Source organism: Orycteropus afer, unplaced genomic scaffold (assembly GCF_000298275.1).
Source record: "Orycteropus afer afer isolate SDZICR_OR568_19922 unplaced genomic scaffold, OryAfe1.0 scaffold00032, whole genome shotgun sequence".
Lineage (NCBI taxonomy): Eukaryota > Metazoa > Chordata > Mammalia > Tubulidentata > Orycteropodidae > Orycteropus > Orycteropus afer.
The window spans coordinates 5744305-5760089 of record NW_006921619.1 but is presented as its reverse complement, the minus strand read 5'-3'; the positions used below and the strand labels follow the sequence as shown (position 1 = coordinate 5760089).

The following is a 15785-nucleotide window of genomic DNA, read 5'->3' as shown; positions in this document are numbered from 1 at the left end:
TGTGTTCTGGGTCTGTATCCTGTTCCCTTGTTTCTACCACTTTATCTTGCTTCTTTGTGTGGACTGTGATGGTCTGTTGTCTCTGAGACATCATGGTATTTTATTTAGATCTCTGTTAACTGTTTGTGAAGAGCAGCCAAGGTGATTCAGGCTCTTCTTGGTGGTTTTTTATTGTTGGCCCATTAGTGGAGAAGGAGGTGGTGGCTCTTCCTCAGTAAGTGACATTGCAGGAGATATGGGTGTAGTTGTATCTTATGGGGAGTGTGGCTCTCTCCTTCTCAGTTAGACAAAAATTACAACTGAATAATCATCAAAAAACTAAATGCACATGGAAAAAAGATACACCATGTAATCACACAGGAACAGTAACCAAAAAAGGGGGGGGGGGGAAGGGGGAGATCAATTCTTTTTCAAATCTAGCACTCATTTATTTCTTCTAATTAAAAATGACATCAATTTTCTTTCCACTTGTTCCAAAATATACTGTAGGAAAAAACCTACCGTCTCTGCTCCAAGAGTCTGCAAGCCAGTGTAAGTTCTATCCAGCTATTGAGAGACAAAAGGAAGAGTAATAAGTTCCACTGCGTTTACTTGTAAATCTTAGGATACATTCCTATCTAAAACTCCTTTCACCACAAGGCTCCATACCATAGGACCTACTTTCATCATAATTTAAGCTATCAATTTATTACTTCAATAAAAAACTTCTTAATTTTCTAGGGGGAAAAATAAAATTAAATAAATAAAAACCATCTCAGATATTAAGTAGCTGGAATCAACTGGATGGTAGTGGGTTTTTATTATAATTTTAAAAGGATCCCTAGTGACGCAGTGGTTAAAGTGTTTAGCTGCTAACCAAAAGGTCAATTGTTCAAACTCACCAGCTGCTCCGTGGAAGAAAGATGTGGCAATCCGCTTCTGTAGAGATTACAATCCTGGAAACCCTACAGGGCAGTTATACTGTCTTACAGGGTCACTATGAGTCAGAATCAACTCATTGGCAATGAGTTGGGTTGAGTTATTACAGTCTTAATGTAAGTGATTTTGTTGTTAGGTGCCAAAAAGTCAAAATCTATTCTAAGGGCAATCTAAAAATGGAAGATGTTTGACAGAAAAAGATATTTACTACAGCATTACCTATAATAATCACAAGCCAAAAGCAATATAGTAACAGAGGAATGACTATGTAAACCATAGACCATCATTTTGTGAAATATTATGTAGCCACTTAGATGACTAGAGTGTAGTAAATTATGTGATATGGCTTTTCTAGCCCTAGTATTTGTAACTCCCACTTTACTGTGAGTAACTGAGTAGCTGCTTGTTAAACTCATCCACCTGGAGCAGCACAAAGCAATCTTCTGGGAAGTTTGTTCTCTCTTAGGTGTATAGCATTCTGATGTTGGGATTTATTAGTTTGGCTACTCTGCCAGGCTCAAAGGAGCCCTCCTAGAGGCAGAGGGAGTCTCTCTGACTGCCAGCTGAGAAAGACATGCTGCTGAGAGAAACGCACTGCTGAGAGACATGAGAAAGACATGCTGCTGAAAGACGCAACAGACATGAACTGCTGAGAAATGTGCCACTGAGAGAGACTGAGCGCATCCCTGAACTTGAATTGTAACCTGTTGTTTCTCTAATAAACCCCATAATCTGTGAGTTGTGTGGCCACTGCAGCTAATTATTGAACCCAGCAGAGAAGCGGTGGGAACCACAGGAAGAATGATTTGTTGTCAAGGTTAGTAAGAGGGCTGAAGGGTGGCGGCACATCTGGCCTCATAGGAGCAGGCACTGGGCTGCTGATGGTGGTTCTGTACTCCTCTTGTATAGTGTTAAATGGAGCCTCCTTGCCCCTTTGGCAATGATGTTTACAAAGACTATGTAAAAATATTAAAAAGACTGTAGTATTACACATGCAGAGTAAAAACATATTTATATACTTAGGATATATTTACTAAACACTTTCGAAAAAATAAATGAAACTTTAGGCAATATAAACCACTGCCATCAAGCTGATTCCGACTCATAGGGACCCTATAGGACTAAGTAAAACTGCTCCATAGGGTTTCCAAGGCTGCAAATCTTTACAAAAGCAGATTGCCATCTCTCTCTCCAATGGAGTGGCTGCTCTGGTGGCATAGTGCCTAAGGCATCTGACTGCTAACCAGAAGGCTGGCGGTTCAAACCCACCAGCCGCTCCTCCAAGGGAAGACTGGGCAATCAACTTCCATAGAGATACCATCTTGGAAATCCAAGGAGGGGTCACTATGAGTCAGAAATGATTCAAAAGCAGTGAGTTTGGGTTTTTTGGTATGGAGTGGCTGGTGGGTTTGAACGACTGACTTTCTGATCAGCAATGAAGTGCTTTAACCATTGCACCACCAGGGCTCCTTAGGCAATATAGGCAATGCTAATTACTTTAAATATACTAGCATCATGGATGATATTTTAGAGGTGAGAAAGGAGTATAAACTGAGGGACTAAATTAATAATATAAACAAGCATGATTATACATAAAGATGCTAAGTTCTTATTCCTTTGTTTTAAATTTTTATTTTATCATTCTTAAAAAAGAATACTGTACAATAAGATTCAAATAAATTAAAATAGCTGAGCAGAAAATAAAGTTAAGGATAAAGGAAAAAAACCCAGCCAGGTAGATTTCAAGTCTGAGTTCCTCAGCAGCCAACAAAGAGAAGACAACACATCAAGTAATGAGATTTAGTGCTCAAAAGATAACAAGCAATAACACGTGGATTAATAGTAGCTCCATGGAAAGAATCTAGAGTTTTAATGCTTAAATCTTAGCCAACAGTATGACTGCTGAAAAAGGCAAGGGCATGCAACTACTGCTCTCCACTCATCCACAGCAAAAAAGGAAAAAAGGCAACCAAAGACTCAAAGAAGAAACTAGTTTACAAGGCAAAGTATACATGAACCACGGCCTCATCTACTCTGAGACCAGAAGAAGTACATGGTGCCTGGCAACCACTACTGATTGTTCTAATCAAGGCCATGATAGATGGACCATGACAGAATGGGAGAAAAATTTTAAAAGAATCTCAAATTCTTAAAAAAAGAAAAAAAAAAAAAAATCTACAGGATTGGCTGACTAGAAGACTCCCCAAGACTACTGCATGAGCTACTCTTCCAATCTTGAACCAAAATTAACCACTGAGGTTACCCTGTAGCTAAATAAGAAGCTTGCTCAAAAAATGAGTATCACCCATAAGTACTGTGCTCTTTTTAAAAAATCACCTATGTAAGAAGAAAGAGTCAACAATTACTTTAAAACAAACATGAAAATATAAAGGGGCAGGGACACTAGATTAATGGAAACAGAACCACCAGAGCATAAAGAGAATGTTCATGTACTGTGAAGAAGGTAACCTATGTCACGGAACAACTTGTGTAGAATCTGTTGAACAGGAACTTAAATTGCTGTATAAGGCCTCCTTGAAAACACAATTTTATACATATACACACACACACACACACACACACATATACACACACATACATACATACATGAGGCAATTTTTTAGGTTACATCCATTTTCATATCCTTCAGACCACAGTCTCTTTGTAATCTGCACTGCCTATGTCTCATTCTTAGAACACATTTTAAGACGGACATTGACAAAACTGAATTGTTATCAAAATGGCAAGAGGAACTGTAAAGTTTGGGATATAAGAAATGTTAAAGGAACAGATTTTGCTGACAAGAAATGATTTAAGCAAGAGGCATGAAGGTTTTCATCAAACATGTGTAGTTTCTTATAAACCAAAGTCTAGTTCTATGTTATTCAAGAAATCAAAACTAGGACAAATAGGAAGGCAAACAAAGTAATTTTTAGGTAAACTGATGAGAGAACTTTTCTAAAAGTTTATTTACTAGATGAGTAAATAGGTTGTTTTAGGAAGCGTTGTGTACTATGGTAGTGGTCGAGCAAAGGTTAAATGACTGCCAGGGATGCAGGATATAGAAATTTGATACATTCTGAACTTTAAATATTATAAAACTCTAATATTTTGAATATTTAATATAAGTACCAAATACAGATTATTATGTGCTACAAAATTTCACAACACAGAAAAATCACTATGAGCTTAAATAGCCAGGAAAAGTTTCTTAGAAAATAGGAACTTAAAAATGGTAAGAATTCAAATAGGCTTTTGAGGAGAGGAAGAGCATGCAAACAGACATAAGGGAAGAAGGGCCAGGGAATTTCTGGGGTACTAATAGACTCATCTGGCTAAAGAAGGATGTACATAAAGAGGATTAGTGCAAGATAATTCAGGAGAAGTACTTTGAGTCAAAATGCGAAGAGCTCTAAAAAGCAGGCTGGGGAGTTTGAACTTGAGAGGAATTCAATCAAGGTTTTTTTGACTGAGGAACAGCACTATGGCTTTGCTGTTTTAGGAAGACTAATCTGATGGTGAGGAGCTCTGGTAGCATAGTGGCTGAAGCACCTGACTGCTAACCAGAAGGCTGGCGGTTCAAACCCACCAGCCACTCCTCGGAAGGAAGGTTGGGCAATCCTACTTCCGTAGTGATACTGCCTCGGAAACCCAAGGAGAGTCGCTATGAGTCAGGGCCGACTCGACGGCACATAACAACAACAACAACAATCTGATGGTGATGTGTAGAATGGACAAGGGGAGAGAGACTGATTGAAGGCACACTATCAGGAGACAGAGTAGAATAATAGTGCCATGCAACAGTGGGAGGGGTAGAATGTAAGAGAGATTATGAAGAAAGAACATTGCTGCAGCTGAATGAGTATTCAGGACAAAGAAGAATCACAGATGGCTCTGAGTGTTAACACAGAAATGACAGAGAAAATGATATTCCAGTACAAATAAAGATCACATGGTCACAATACAGATGTTTATGGCCTTAAGGCCAATAATTAATTAGTAAAATTCAGAAAATTTCAGAAAAACTGGTAAGAAATACTTTAAATACTATCATTTTAAAAAGCTGTGTCTCAATTTTCCACCAAGAACACCTCTAAGTGATATATATACATCACACAACATATGGAAAACCACGCAAACAATTCTCTTTGTTTTAGGGATCAGGGCTGGGTCCAATGCAACATAAAGGGGTGTGTACAATGCGTGAAGTTAAAGAAAAACTATTAGATGTTCCTCTATTAAGTAGGACAGCATCTTGCTCTTCTGAGGTCATAAGGCAATCTTGTTTTATAGTAATCTCTAGAAAATAACTTACACATCCAGTTAAACAACACTCACCACTGGAGGGAAAATTTTGGCATACCTTAAGGTTGAAAAGGGTGCATTTGTAGAACAAAGGTAATTACACAGATACACTCATCTATTTTGTTCAATATTGGGACAGAATTAATGGGAGCAATCTTGTAAGCCCTAAATAAAGTGAGGTGCTTTGGGAGAACTGGAATATTAGGATTGTAGAGAAAAATGCACACAAAACTACTATAGAGAGAGCCTAGGAGAAAAATGATCTGTCTTCCAATTATAAAAGTTAAATTTGTTTACTACATAAAATTGGAAAATATTTAAAAGAAAAAAGAGGGAAAATTGCCCATAACATCATTATTTCAATTACATTTAACATGTTGATATATTTCCTTTGTGTTTTTCTACCTTATGCTGTACTGAGTTTTATAATCTGTGCTTTTCACTTACTATAGTGGTATGTCTTTCCCATGTATACTCAACACTTCATAAATTATAATTTATAATGGCTACATAATAAACTATATAGATATATCAGGAAGGATTTCTTAGAATAGAAATCAAAAGCATTACAACCTTGTATAGTAGTTCATATTTTCCAAACTATGTTCACTTCTATCTTTAGTATAACCTTATGGCACAAACAAATAAGACTTATCATTTGTCTCATTTCATACAAGAGTAAAGAGATTGAAAAAAATGTTTTAGTAACTTGGACCCAGGTAAATTAATAATGGTGAGGTATATAATGAAAGAAGATTCATATCTTCTATAAGCTGACCAGTTCATCTTTGTAAAGAATATACATTGTGCTGGAAAGTGTGTTCCCATCTCCACCAAGAGGACAAAGGAGTGTTACAGCAATAAGCATGTTGTTGTTAGCTGCATCAAGTCAGCCCCAACTCACGGTGACTGCTGTGGTCCACAGTTCTTTTTCCTGTTTTTTTTCCTTCTCCTTACTGCACAGGGTTATCATTGGCTGACTTTAAGAATTAGAGGTCAGGCCTTTCCTTTCAGTATGTCTTAGGTCTGGAAACTGATGAAACCTGTTCAGTATCACAACATGGCAAAGCCTCCACTGACAGTAAGTGGTGGCCATGCCTGAGAAACACTGGCTGAGACTCTCACACTTGGAGGGGGACACTTCTACCTGTGAACCACCACTGCCCACAGCAGTATGCGTATGTGCTAAAAAAGGTCCATCTTACTTCTACTACAGTCGACCACTTATCACAGAAGGCCTAATACTACTGTTTTAAATACCTAGTGAAAAACCAAAAACCAAGCTCATTGCCATCAAGTCGATTCTGATTCATAGCGACCCCTCCTTGAGTTTCCAAGGCAGTAAATCTTTATGGAAGTAGACTGCCCAGTCTTCCTCCCCTGCAGTGGCTGGTGGGTTTGAACCACCAACCTTCTGGTTAGCAGTCAAATGATACAGGCACGACACCTACTAAAAAAGGACACTTAATATCTAGGGAGCAATTTTTCGTTACAATACCTTCAGATTATGTATGATATCTATCCTCTTGTTCTGGCTGTCCTTAAAGTGAACTTGAACTCTGACAGGAAACTCACCCCAGCCTCTTCTGGTCAGATGAAAAGGAGGTTCTCTAGGGAAAAGCAGATATTAACACATTGATTCATGTCCACTTTTTTCACCTTGGAGAAAAATGTTCTCTCATGATAGATAAATTAGAAATTCATTTCCTCTTGAGACTCATTTAGGTTTCTTTATTTGAAGCTAAACCAATATCCTCAATGTTGCTAAAACTAATTATCATAGAAGATAATACATTATAAAAGAAAAATAAATAAGCTCAAACCTACATTAAACTTTCAATTACTGAATCCTTAGAGCTAGATTTAGACCATATAATCTAATGTCATTATTTTCACAGATGAGGGAATTTAAAGCCTTAGAAATGTTAAGTAATTTGATGGGTATCACACCACTAGAGCCAGAATCCTTGGATTGAAATTTGACGGATACAGGCTCTAAGTTACATGCTGTCTACCCCAGATTCTTCTGTTTGTTCCTCCACTCTGGAATAAAACAAAATAAATCATGAAAATGTTAATCTGAAGGTGACAATTTATTTGAAACTATCTGCTAAGAGGACTTAAAAGAAAGATCCTATATTCACAATATGATCTTCCCCAGATAGTGACTATGCTTTTAGTGGGTAGAGGGGAATGCATGAAAGCTGACTGGAATGGAGAATTTTTAGTCAAATGAAATTTGTGATGGGGGAAAGGAAAGAAATACATGAAACAAGATTGGCAAGCTATTAATAATTGTTAAAGCTGGGTGGTAGGTGCATGAGGGTTCATTATACTCTGCCTTTGTGTATGTTTAAAAATTTCCATAAAAAAATTAAAATTGTAATTGTGAGATCTTTTAGCACTCAAACAATATGGTATAAATTAATGGGGAAGAGCAAGAACATCTTTAAAATGAAAATGTGTATTATGAATCACTATTTTGGAATTACCAAAATGAGAGAGGATGCCAAGATTGCAGGAAAGAAAAAAAGCTTTCAGCTGGATGTGCTTTTGCAAAACTAGGGAGCTATGAATCCAGTAAAGGAAGGGTGTGAGAACAGATTGAGAGGAGTCTAATAAAAGATCTTAACGATCAAGCACAGAGCCGGGGTCACTAGGAAAGCCCAATATGTGAAAAATCACTTGAGTATGAGAGGACCCTGGAAAACAGAGAAAACAACACCTCAGTTATAAGGTAACAAAGAAAACTAGAGTGCCTTAGATAGAAGGCCCGTTCTTCAGCCTATTTCAACTGAATAACATCCAAGTTAGTAAGAGAAGTGGCCATGAATGTTGGTAGGGATTAAGACAGAAAAGAAAAGATACCACTTCACACCTATCAGGATGGCTATTATTAAAAAAACTGAAACTAACAAGTATTGGTGAGGATGTGGAGAAAATGGAACCCTTGTTCACTGCTGGTGGAAATACAAAATGGTATAGCCGCTATGGAAAACAATTTGGAGACTGTTCAAAAAGTTTAACACAGAATCTCTGTTTGGTCCAGCAATTACATTCCTAGGTACAAACCCTTAAAAGCAGAGACTCAAACAGACATGTGTGCACCAATGTTCCTAGCAGCATTATTCAAAATAGCCAACAACCCAGGTGTCTATCAACAGATGAAGGAATAAATAAAATGTGGTCTATCCATACAATGGAATATTATTCAGCCATAAAGAGAAATGAAATTCTGATATACACTGTGACATGGATGAATCCTGAAAACATGCTGAATGAAATAAATCACACAAAAGGACAAATACTGTATAACATTATTTATATGAAGTATCTGGATTAGACAAGTATGTACAGACAGAAAGTAAATTAGTGGTTACTAGCTACTGGAGGAAGGAAAGGACAGGAGTTACTGCTAAAAAAGTACTGAGTTTTTACTTTGGGTGATGTAAAATTTTTGGAAATGGATGGCAGTGATGGCAGCACAACAAGGTAAAAGTTAATGTCCCTGAATTGTACACTTAAAAATGAATAAAATAACAAAGTTTTTCTTATATATATCTTACACTAGTAAAATTTAAACAACTTAGAGACCTATGGTAGCTTGAGGAAACAGAAAATGAGGCTGCTCCCTAATTCTATGTCACATTTTGTCACTTGAGCCTAAAGCTGTATAAGCACCTAAGAGTCACAGAATTTCAAGCAAGTATCTTAAAAAAAAAAAAAGTCTTGGGGTTAAATGAGAAGACAAACTAGAGGTAACAGTTGGAAAAGAGATTCAGCCCAGATATGCAATGGTTCTCAGAGGCATGGTAGACTGAAGAAGAGTAATCAAAGAAAGCTTCACCGATGGCAAGTTTGGTCACTTAAACTTTAACTGGACAGTCTAAACTCATTTTGCAATATGCTTGAATTACACTGCTTATATGCTAAAATTCTCTCACAATGGATATAGTAATTCCTCCATAACCATGTCTCTGAAAGCAAAGGAATCTAAGAGCTACCAACAGATAAGACATAACTGATAGAAATTTTATGCTTCAAAAGATACATATATATATATATTTCATACAAAAAGGATGCCTTCCATGAACAGAATTCTGTACCTAGATTCATCACATAAGATGAAATATATCAATGACCAAGAAGGAAAAAACCACAAAAATATAGGGATTAAAAAAAAAAAAAAGGCTTTACTAGAAATACAGTAAACAACTCCTTGTCCAGCTGATTCATTTAAAAGGCCAGTCTTTCAAGACCATTCTTAATGACCCAGAACTCAGAACTCACTACTTAATGAGACTCTCCACTACATTTCTGATAGCACTATAAAAATATTTCCTCTCCCTCTTACATGTTAGTTACAGCCTGACTAACAATAAATTTCTTCTCCATGTGACAGATCTTCAAAAGAACTGAAACATTCTAAGTCTTTTATTTTCAGGATGAATACTTACTGTTTCTTTAACTGTTACCGAAAATACAACAGCAACAGCAGTTGCAGCACTGTTTACTATGACCCAACCACTGTTTGAAACCCTTTCTATCTATTAACTGATCTATCTTTTCAACCACACTATGAAATATCCCCTCTGAGACATAGTAAGGTTAAATAACTAATTTGCCCAACATCACAGAGCAAGTAAGTAGTAAAACCAGGATTCAAACCCAGGCAACAAACTGCAAAGCCAATGTTGTAGCCACTATGCTATTCCATGTTTCTGGTGTCAGGTCTACTTAGCACCCAAGCCACTCCTCTCTGCCTCTGCCCCCAATATCCCCTCAGATACACAACACTATGCCTAGGTATTGTCAGACTGGTAAAGCGTGTCTACTTTACTTCTAATAAAGCGGCTTCTAAGATTGCAGTACTATGCTAAGTGATTTGTTTTCACTTTTTGATTTGTTCCAGTAAGATCATCAATTGACTCAAGTTTATAGTTAACCAAATACTTTTTTTCACGTGAACTACTCATAGTCACCATGTACTCATGTAGTTGGATTTCTGAACCCAATCAGTAATTGGCCTAACATGAGTCCCTACAAAGTAAATCTTGTCTTTTTAGATCTTGAGTTACTCCAGACATATTTTTGCTATCATCTTGTTATCTGCAAGTCTGATTAGCATTTTTTAATAAACCATTAATAAAAATGAGCAAAACATAGCCAAGTACAGAGATCTTCCCTCAGCCAAATAAATATCACTTCCTTAATCAGCCCAGTCCGTATCTCTCAATGAACTTTTCAAATAAAACACACTAGAAATCTTTCTGTAAGTTACGTATCCCCAGCATTCCTCTAGTCCATCATCCTACTGATTCTGTATAAAAAGTCTGTCATGGCCACTTCTTTAGAAATATATATGCTCTCAGTTGGCCATCCTTTCCCTCTGAAATACTTAACAATTTGATAATCCATTCTAGTGGGATCAACATCAGGTCACCAGTACATGATCTGGAAAATTCATTTCCTTGCCCCTTCTGAAAACTAGGGTACCACTTGACCATCTATGACCTTTTGTCACCAATCTTTTTCTCTAAAATTCAAAATCACCTTGGGGTCTCAAAAACTCTTGGGACTTAGCTACTCTGGTCACACAACTCATTTAGAACATTCATTCAATAAACATTTATTGAGTACTTACAGGGTCCAAGAACAAGAAAGACGCAGACTCTATACACATGGAATACATCAGTAAGGAGGCTTTTATAGTAATCATTGGGAGAAAGATGATTCTGTCAGGGATTCAGTCAGGGAAGAGAAATAAGGGCTGTTTGATATTGTTGGGGGGGAAGGAAATGGCAAAGTTCAGTCGTGAATATGCTGAATTTGAGGTACCTGAGACACGCAAAAAGAGATGTTCACAAGGGAGCTGAATATATGACTACAAAGGTTAGGGGAGGGGTCTGGCTAGAGGAAGAGTATGTTTTACTATCTCTCTGCCTATACAAGGCTGAAATTCCTCTGAACTCTTTCTAGTTTTGTAGAATAGTCCCTTGACAATGAGACAGAAGCAAAACAGTTATACATACTAGCGAACATCTCTGGTGCCAGCATTACCCCCTATACATACACACACACCCACACCCACACCCACACTAATGTTATCATCTATTGATCCCTACAGGTCATTCCCACCCATTTTTTGATGATTTCAGAGTCTAGCTCAATGTCATCCTAACTCTACCATGTAATTCTTAGCAACTTCATATACACACAAATGATCTTGTCAATTATTTGAATCCCTCTGTTCCACAATCCTTTGCTCTGCTTTATATTAGTCACTTATTCCCATGATCATATCCTAGACCTTACCATCACTAATAACTATAATCCCTCCATTATCTAAATTTCATGTTACCCAATTTTACCATCAGCTCCTAACTTCCCAGTTTATTCCCTTAAATACTCCAACTCCAATAATCTTTCAACCGCTACCAGTACCTTCAACCCACCCTCACCTTATCAAGCCCAAATGTCTGATCAACATAATCACTCTTTTGCATATACCTCCAACCTTCTGGCCTACTTTCACTTCAGTATACTCATTTAGCAAAACCACAAAAATAGTAAAACTAATTTTCTGACTAATCTTCACTTGTATTCATGAAGCTAATTATCGCTGGAGAAAAACCACCTCATTGACTGATCACACTTTAAATGGTCACAAACCTCAAGTGCATCCTTAACACAAGTAGGCAATCCTACTTTTGTCCTTAGCCCACTCATTCTCCAGAACAAGCATTTTACACCCCCTCACTCCTCAAATCCCCAACATTTTCTCCCCTGTACTGAAAGACCAAGGAACTAGTCCAGATTAAAGGAGACTGTGATGGCTAGTTTTGTGTGCCAATCTGGCTAGGCTCTATCAATGTTATGTTCCCTGATTTTGATAAATGTTCTATGGTTACTTAGGACAAAATTCTTGTGCTTAGGAAAACAAGGGATGGTAACTGCAAATTACTCTCAAGAGATCAGGAAAAAATGTGTGTGTGTGCATGTGTGTTGAGAGAGTGAGTGTGAGTACACATGCACAAAAGACAAAGCAAATGGAGTAAAATGTTAACAACTGGTGAATCTGAGTAAAACATATACAGGAGGTTCTCAAGTCTTCCACAGTTATGCTTCCTCCCTTGTAGAATCTCCTATCTTTCAATATCATCATCAGGCTAATGACTCGGAATATTCATCTCTAGCATAGATCTCTCTCCTGAACTCTGAATTCACATATCCAATTGTTTACTCAACAACTCCTCTTCAATGACTAATACACATCTCAAATCTAACATGTCCAAAACTAAACTTCCTAACTTTTCCATTAAATTTGCTCTACCCATAGCTTTCCTTATCTCAGCTGATGGCAACTCCATCCTTTCATGTGCTAAGGCCAAAAATCTTAAGAGTCATGCTTGCTTCTTTCTTCTTTTTAATATACCTAATTCCAAACTTTTCATAAAAATTTGTTGGCTCTACCTTCGAAACATATCCAGAATTTGATCATTTTTCATCACTTTTGTTGTACCTTTCTCATGTGAGCCACCATAAACTCTAACCTGGATTTCTACAATAGCCTAATAGGTTTCCCTGCATCTACTTTCTCCTTCCTACAGTCTAGTCTCTCAAATTAGATCTTCATTTGAAATCATAAGTCAGATCATGGCACTTCCCTATGCAAAACCCTCTGAATGCTCACCATTTCACAAAAGCCTTCATTTCAAGGCCTGCAGAGCCCTACACAGTCTGGTTTCCCATTTTCTCTTTCTTCATCTCCTCCTACTACTTTCCTCCTTCACATTGCGCCAGCCTCACTAGCATCCTTGCTGTTCCTCAAACATTCCAGACATGCATCTGCCTTACAGCCTTTGCTCAAGATCTTTTAATTCCTTAACCATCTTCTTCCTTTTAAGTCTTGGTTCTTTACCTTCTCAGTGAGGCTTACTCTGACTAATCTACTGAATACAACCTTTACTCCCTTCCCTCTCCATGGCACTTCCAATTCCCTTTCATATCCTGTTTTTATCTGTATCTCCTAACACATTAATAGGTATGTATTATATTACTCCCTGCTAGAATGTAAGTGCAATGAGAGCAGGAAATCTTCCTCCATTTTATCCTTTGATATACTCCAAGTGCCTACATAAGTACCTGATACATACTAGTCATTCAATAAACATTTGATGAATAGCAGAAAACAGGATCTATTCCTTCCTTTTTCTTCATCTTGCTAAGATAAATTTTTTTAAAATCTTTTTTGTTATCTTTATTATAACATTAGTCTAGAAGTTAGCACAATTTCCTTAAAAACCCACTGCCAGACCATGGTCACAGGGGACATAAAGCTCCACCGGCATAACATACTACACAAAAACATTGTTCCACATCCTACTTTGGTAAGTAGCAACTGGGATCTTAAAAGCTTGCAAGTTGCCATCTAGATGCAATGATAGGTCTCTCCCCATCCAGAGCAAAAAAGAATGAAGAACACTAAAGATGGATGGAAACAATTAGTCCAAGGGACTGGTACACCATGTGATCCTCAGCCTAGATGACTACGAGACCAAAAGAATTAGATGGTGCCCGGCTACCACTGTCAACCACTCTGAGGGGGATCCATGTAGGAAATCCTGGATAGAGTAGGAGGAGAACAATGTGGAACAAAACTCAAAATCATTTAAAAAAGGGGGGGGGGTTTGGGGACCAGGTTTGCTGGCCTGATAGAGCCTGGTGGAACCCCTGGGACTATGGCCCCTAGCTGCCCCTCAAGTTTGAAAACGAACCCAGTCCTGTGACTTCAGACAAACAAAAGACAGGCACATGAGCTCAACATTTGCACTAGGTAGATATACTCCTGGAGAGATCAGTCAAGGGAGAATAGGAGGGCTGTGTACGCACAGGGAGACAACTCGGGGGGCAGGAGTGCATGGGAGGGAAGGACACAAGAAAGAGGTGGCTATGGGGAGAAAGTGGGAGGTGAGCTGTTGCACTGTGGGAGATCATGGTCAATATAATAAGACAAAATGTATGTGAACTGATGTATGGAAGAAGAATTTGCTCTGTAAACTTTCACCCAAATCACAATAAAATTTCAAAAACAAAAAACAAAACCTGCTGCCATCAAGTTGATTCTGATTCAGAGCAATCCTACAACCAATCCTACACAAAATCCACTGCCATTGAGTCAGTTACAACTCATAGCAACCCTACAGGATGAGAACTGCTCCATGGGGTTTCCAAGATGATAATCTTTATGGAAGCAGACTGCCTCATCTTTCTCCCATGCAGCAGCTGGTCGGTCAGCTGTTCAAACTGACCAGCTGACCTTTTGGTTAGCAGTCCAATGTTTTAACCACAGGCTCACTAGAGAGCATTAGCAATCCCACAGGGCCCCTTAAATTTTTTTTTAAGGGGCCACACAGTAAATATTTTACACTTTGCAGACCATCTGACTGTTGTCTCAACTACTTAGCTCTGCTATTTCACATGGCATAAAAGAAGCAACAGAAAACTGTAATCGAATAGGCATAGTTATGTCCCACATATAGTTCACAATATATTTCTATTAAATAGTGCTGCTTTTAGAGAGTACCTACAATAGAGCTAAGTAAAACAAACATACATTTTGATGTGGTTCACTAGGACATTCCCTTAAGAGGCCTCACCCACTCCAGTTCCATATACACTAAGGGAAAAAAAAAAAAAGGGAAGCTCTGGTGGCGTAGTGACTAAGGTGTCTGACTGCTAACCAGAAGGTTGGTGGTTCAAATCCACCAGCTGCTCCTCAGAAGGACGATGGGGTGAATCTACTTCCATAAAGATTTACCACCTTGGCAACCCAATGGGGGTTGATATGAGTTGGAATCAACATGATGGCAGTGGGTTTGGTTTGGTTTTGGTTTCAGGCCAAAAACACTCAACTTCTTAACAGGCAGGGACCGCATCTTATTCATCTTTACAACCCTTGTATAATGCCCTGAGCCTAGCACACAGTAGCCATTTAATAAACATTAGGCCCTGAAGCACCTCACATTATTAGAATGCTGGCAAAAATTCAGAATATAATGCGGTCAGTGAGAAAGAATGGATAGAGAATTAGGATAGGGGACAATAGGGGAGAACTTAGTAATTATCTTGTGCCTAAAAAGCAAAGTTTATAATCACAACTTTTAAGAAGCTGGCTAAGGGTGGTCACAGCAATTGAAATTACCAAATGTGAAAAAAGATATTTTTCAGAAGTAGAATCTATACGTGTTATCAGATAATGTGCTGTGAGATTCAGGATGCATGAAAAACACATCTGTGCCTTTGACCCAGAGCTAAGATTACCACAAGTCTCAAGGAAGTTTCAAAAGAGCTCCCATACATGCTATATTACTTTAGATATCTAAGGCAAAAAAAAAAAATCTTATGAAAAATGAAACAAGATCTGTACCTCACACCATACACAAAAACTAACTCCAGGGAGAGGCGGGGCAAGATGGCAGACTAGGCAGAAGGACTGCACAGACCCTCTTCAACAAAGAAAAGGGAAACCAATTAACACAGACACAGAAGATAATCTTGGA

At 38.0% G+C, this 15785-nt stretch overlaps 1 protein-coding gene across 1 annotated transcript in view; it reads right to left on the bottom strand.

The window, feature by feature from the left end:
- YEATS2 (YEATS domain containing 2) overlaps nucleotides 1-15785 on the bottom strand; it is a 163253-nt gene that overhangs the window by 97118 nt on the left and 50350 nt on the right. The window contains exons 7-8 of the mRNA XM_007935911.2: nucleotides 6722-6833; nucleotides 502-546 (exon numbers count right to left, since the gene is read on the bottom strand). Coding sequence (XP_007934102.1) covers nucleotides 502-546; nucleotides 6722-6833 — 157 coding nt within the window. The remainder of the gene's footprint in view (nucleotides 1-501; nucleotides 547-6721; nucleotides 6834-15785) is intronic.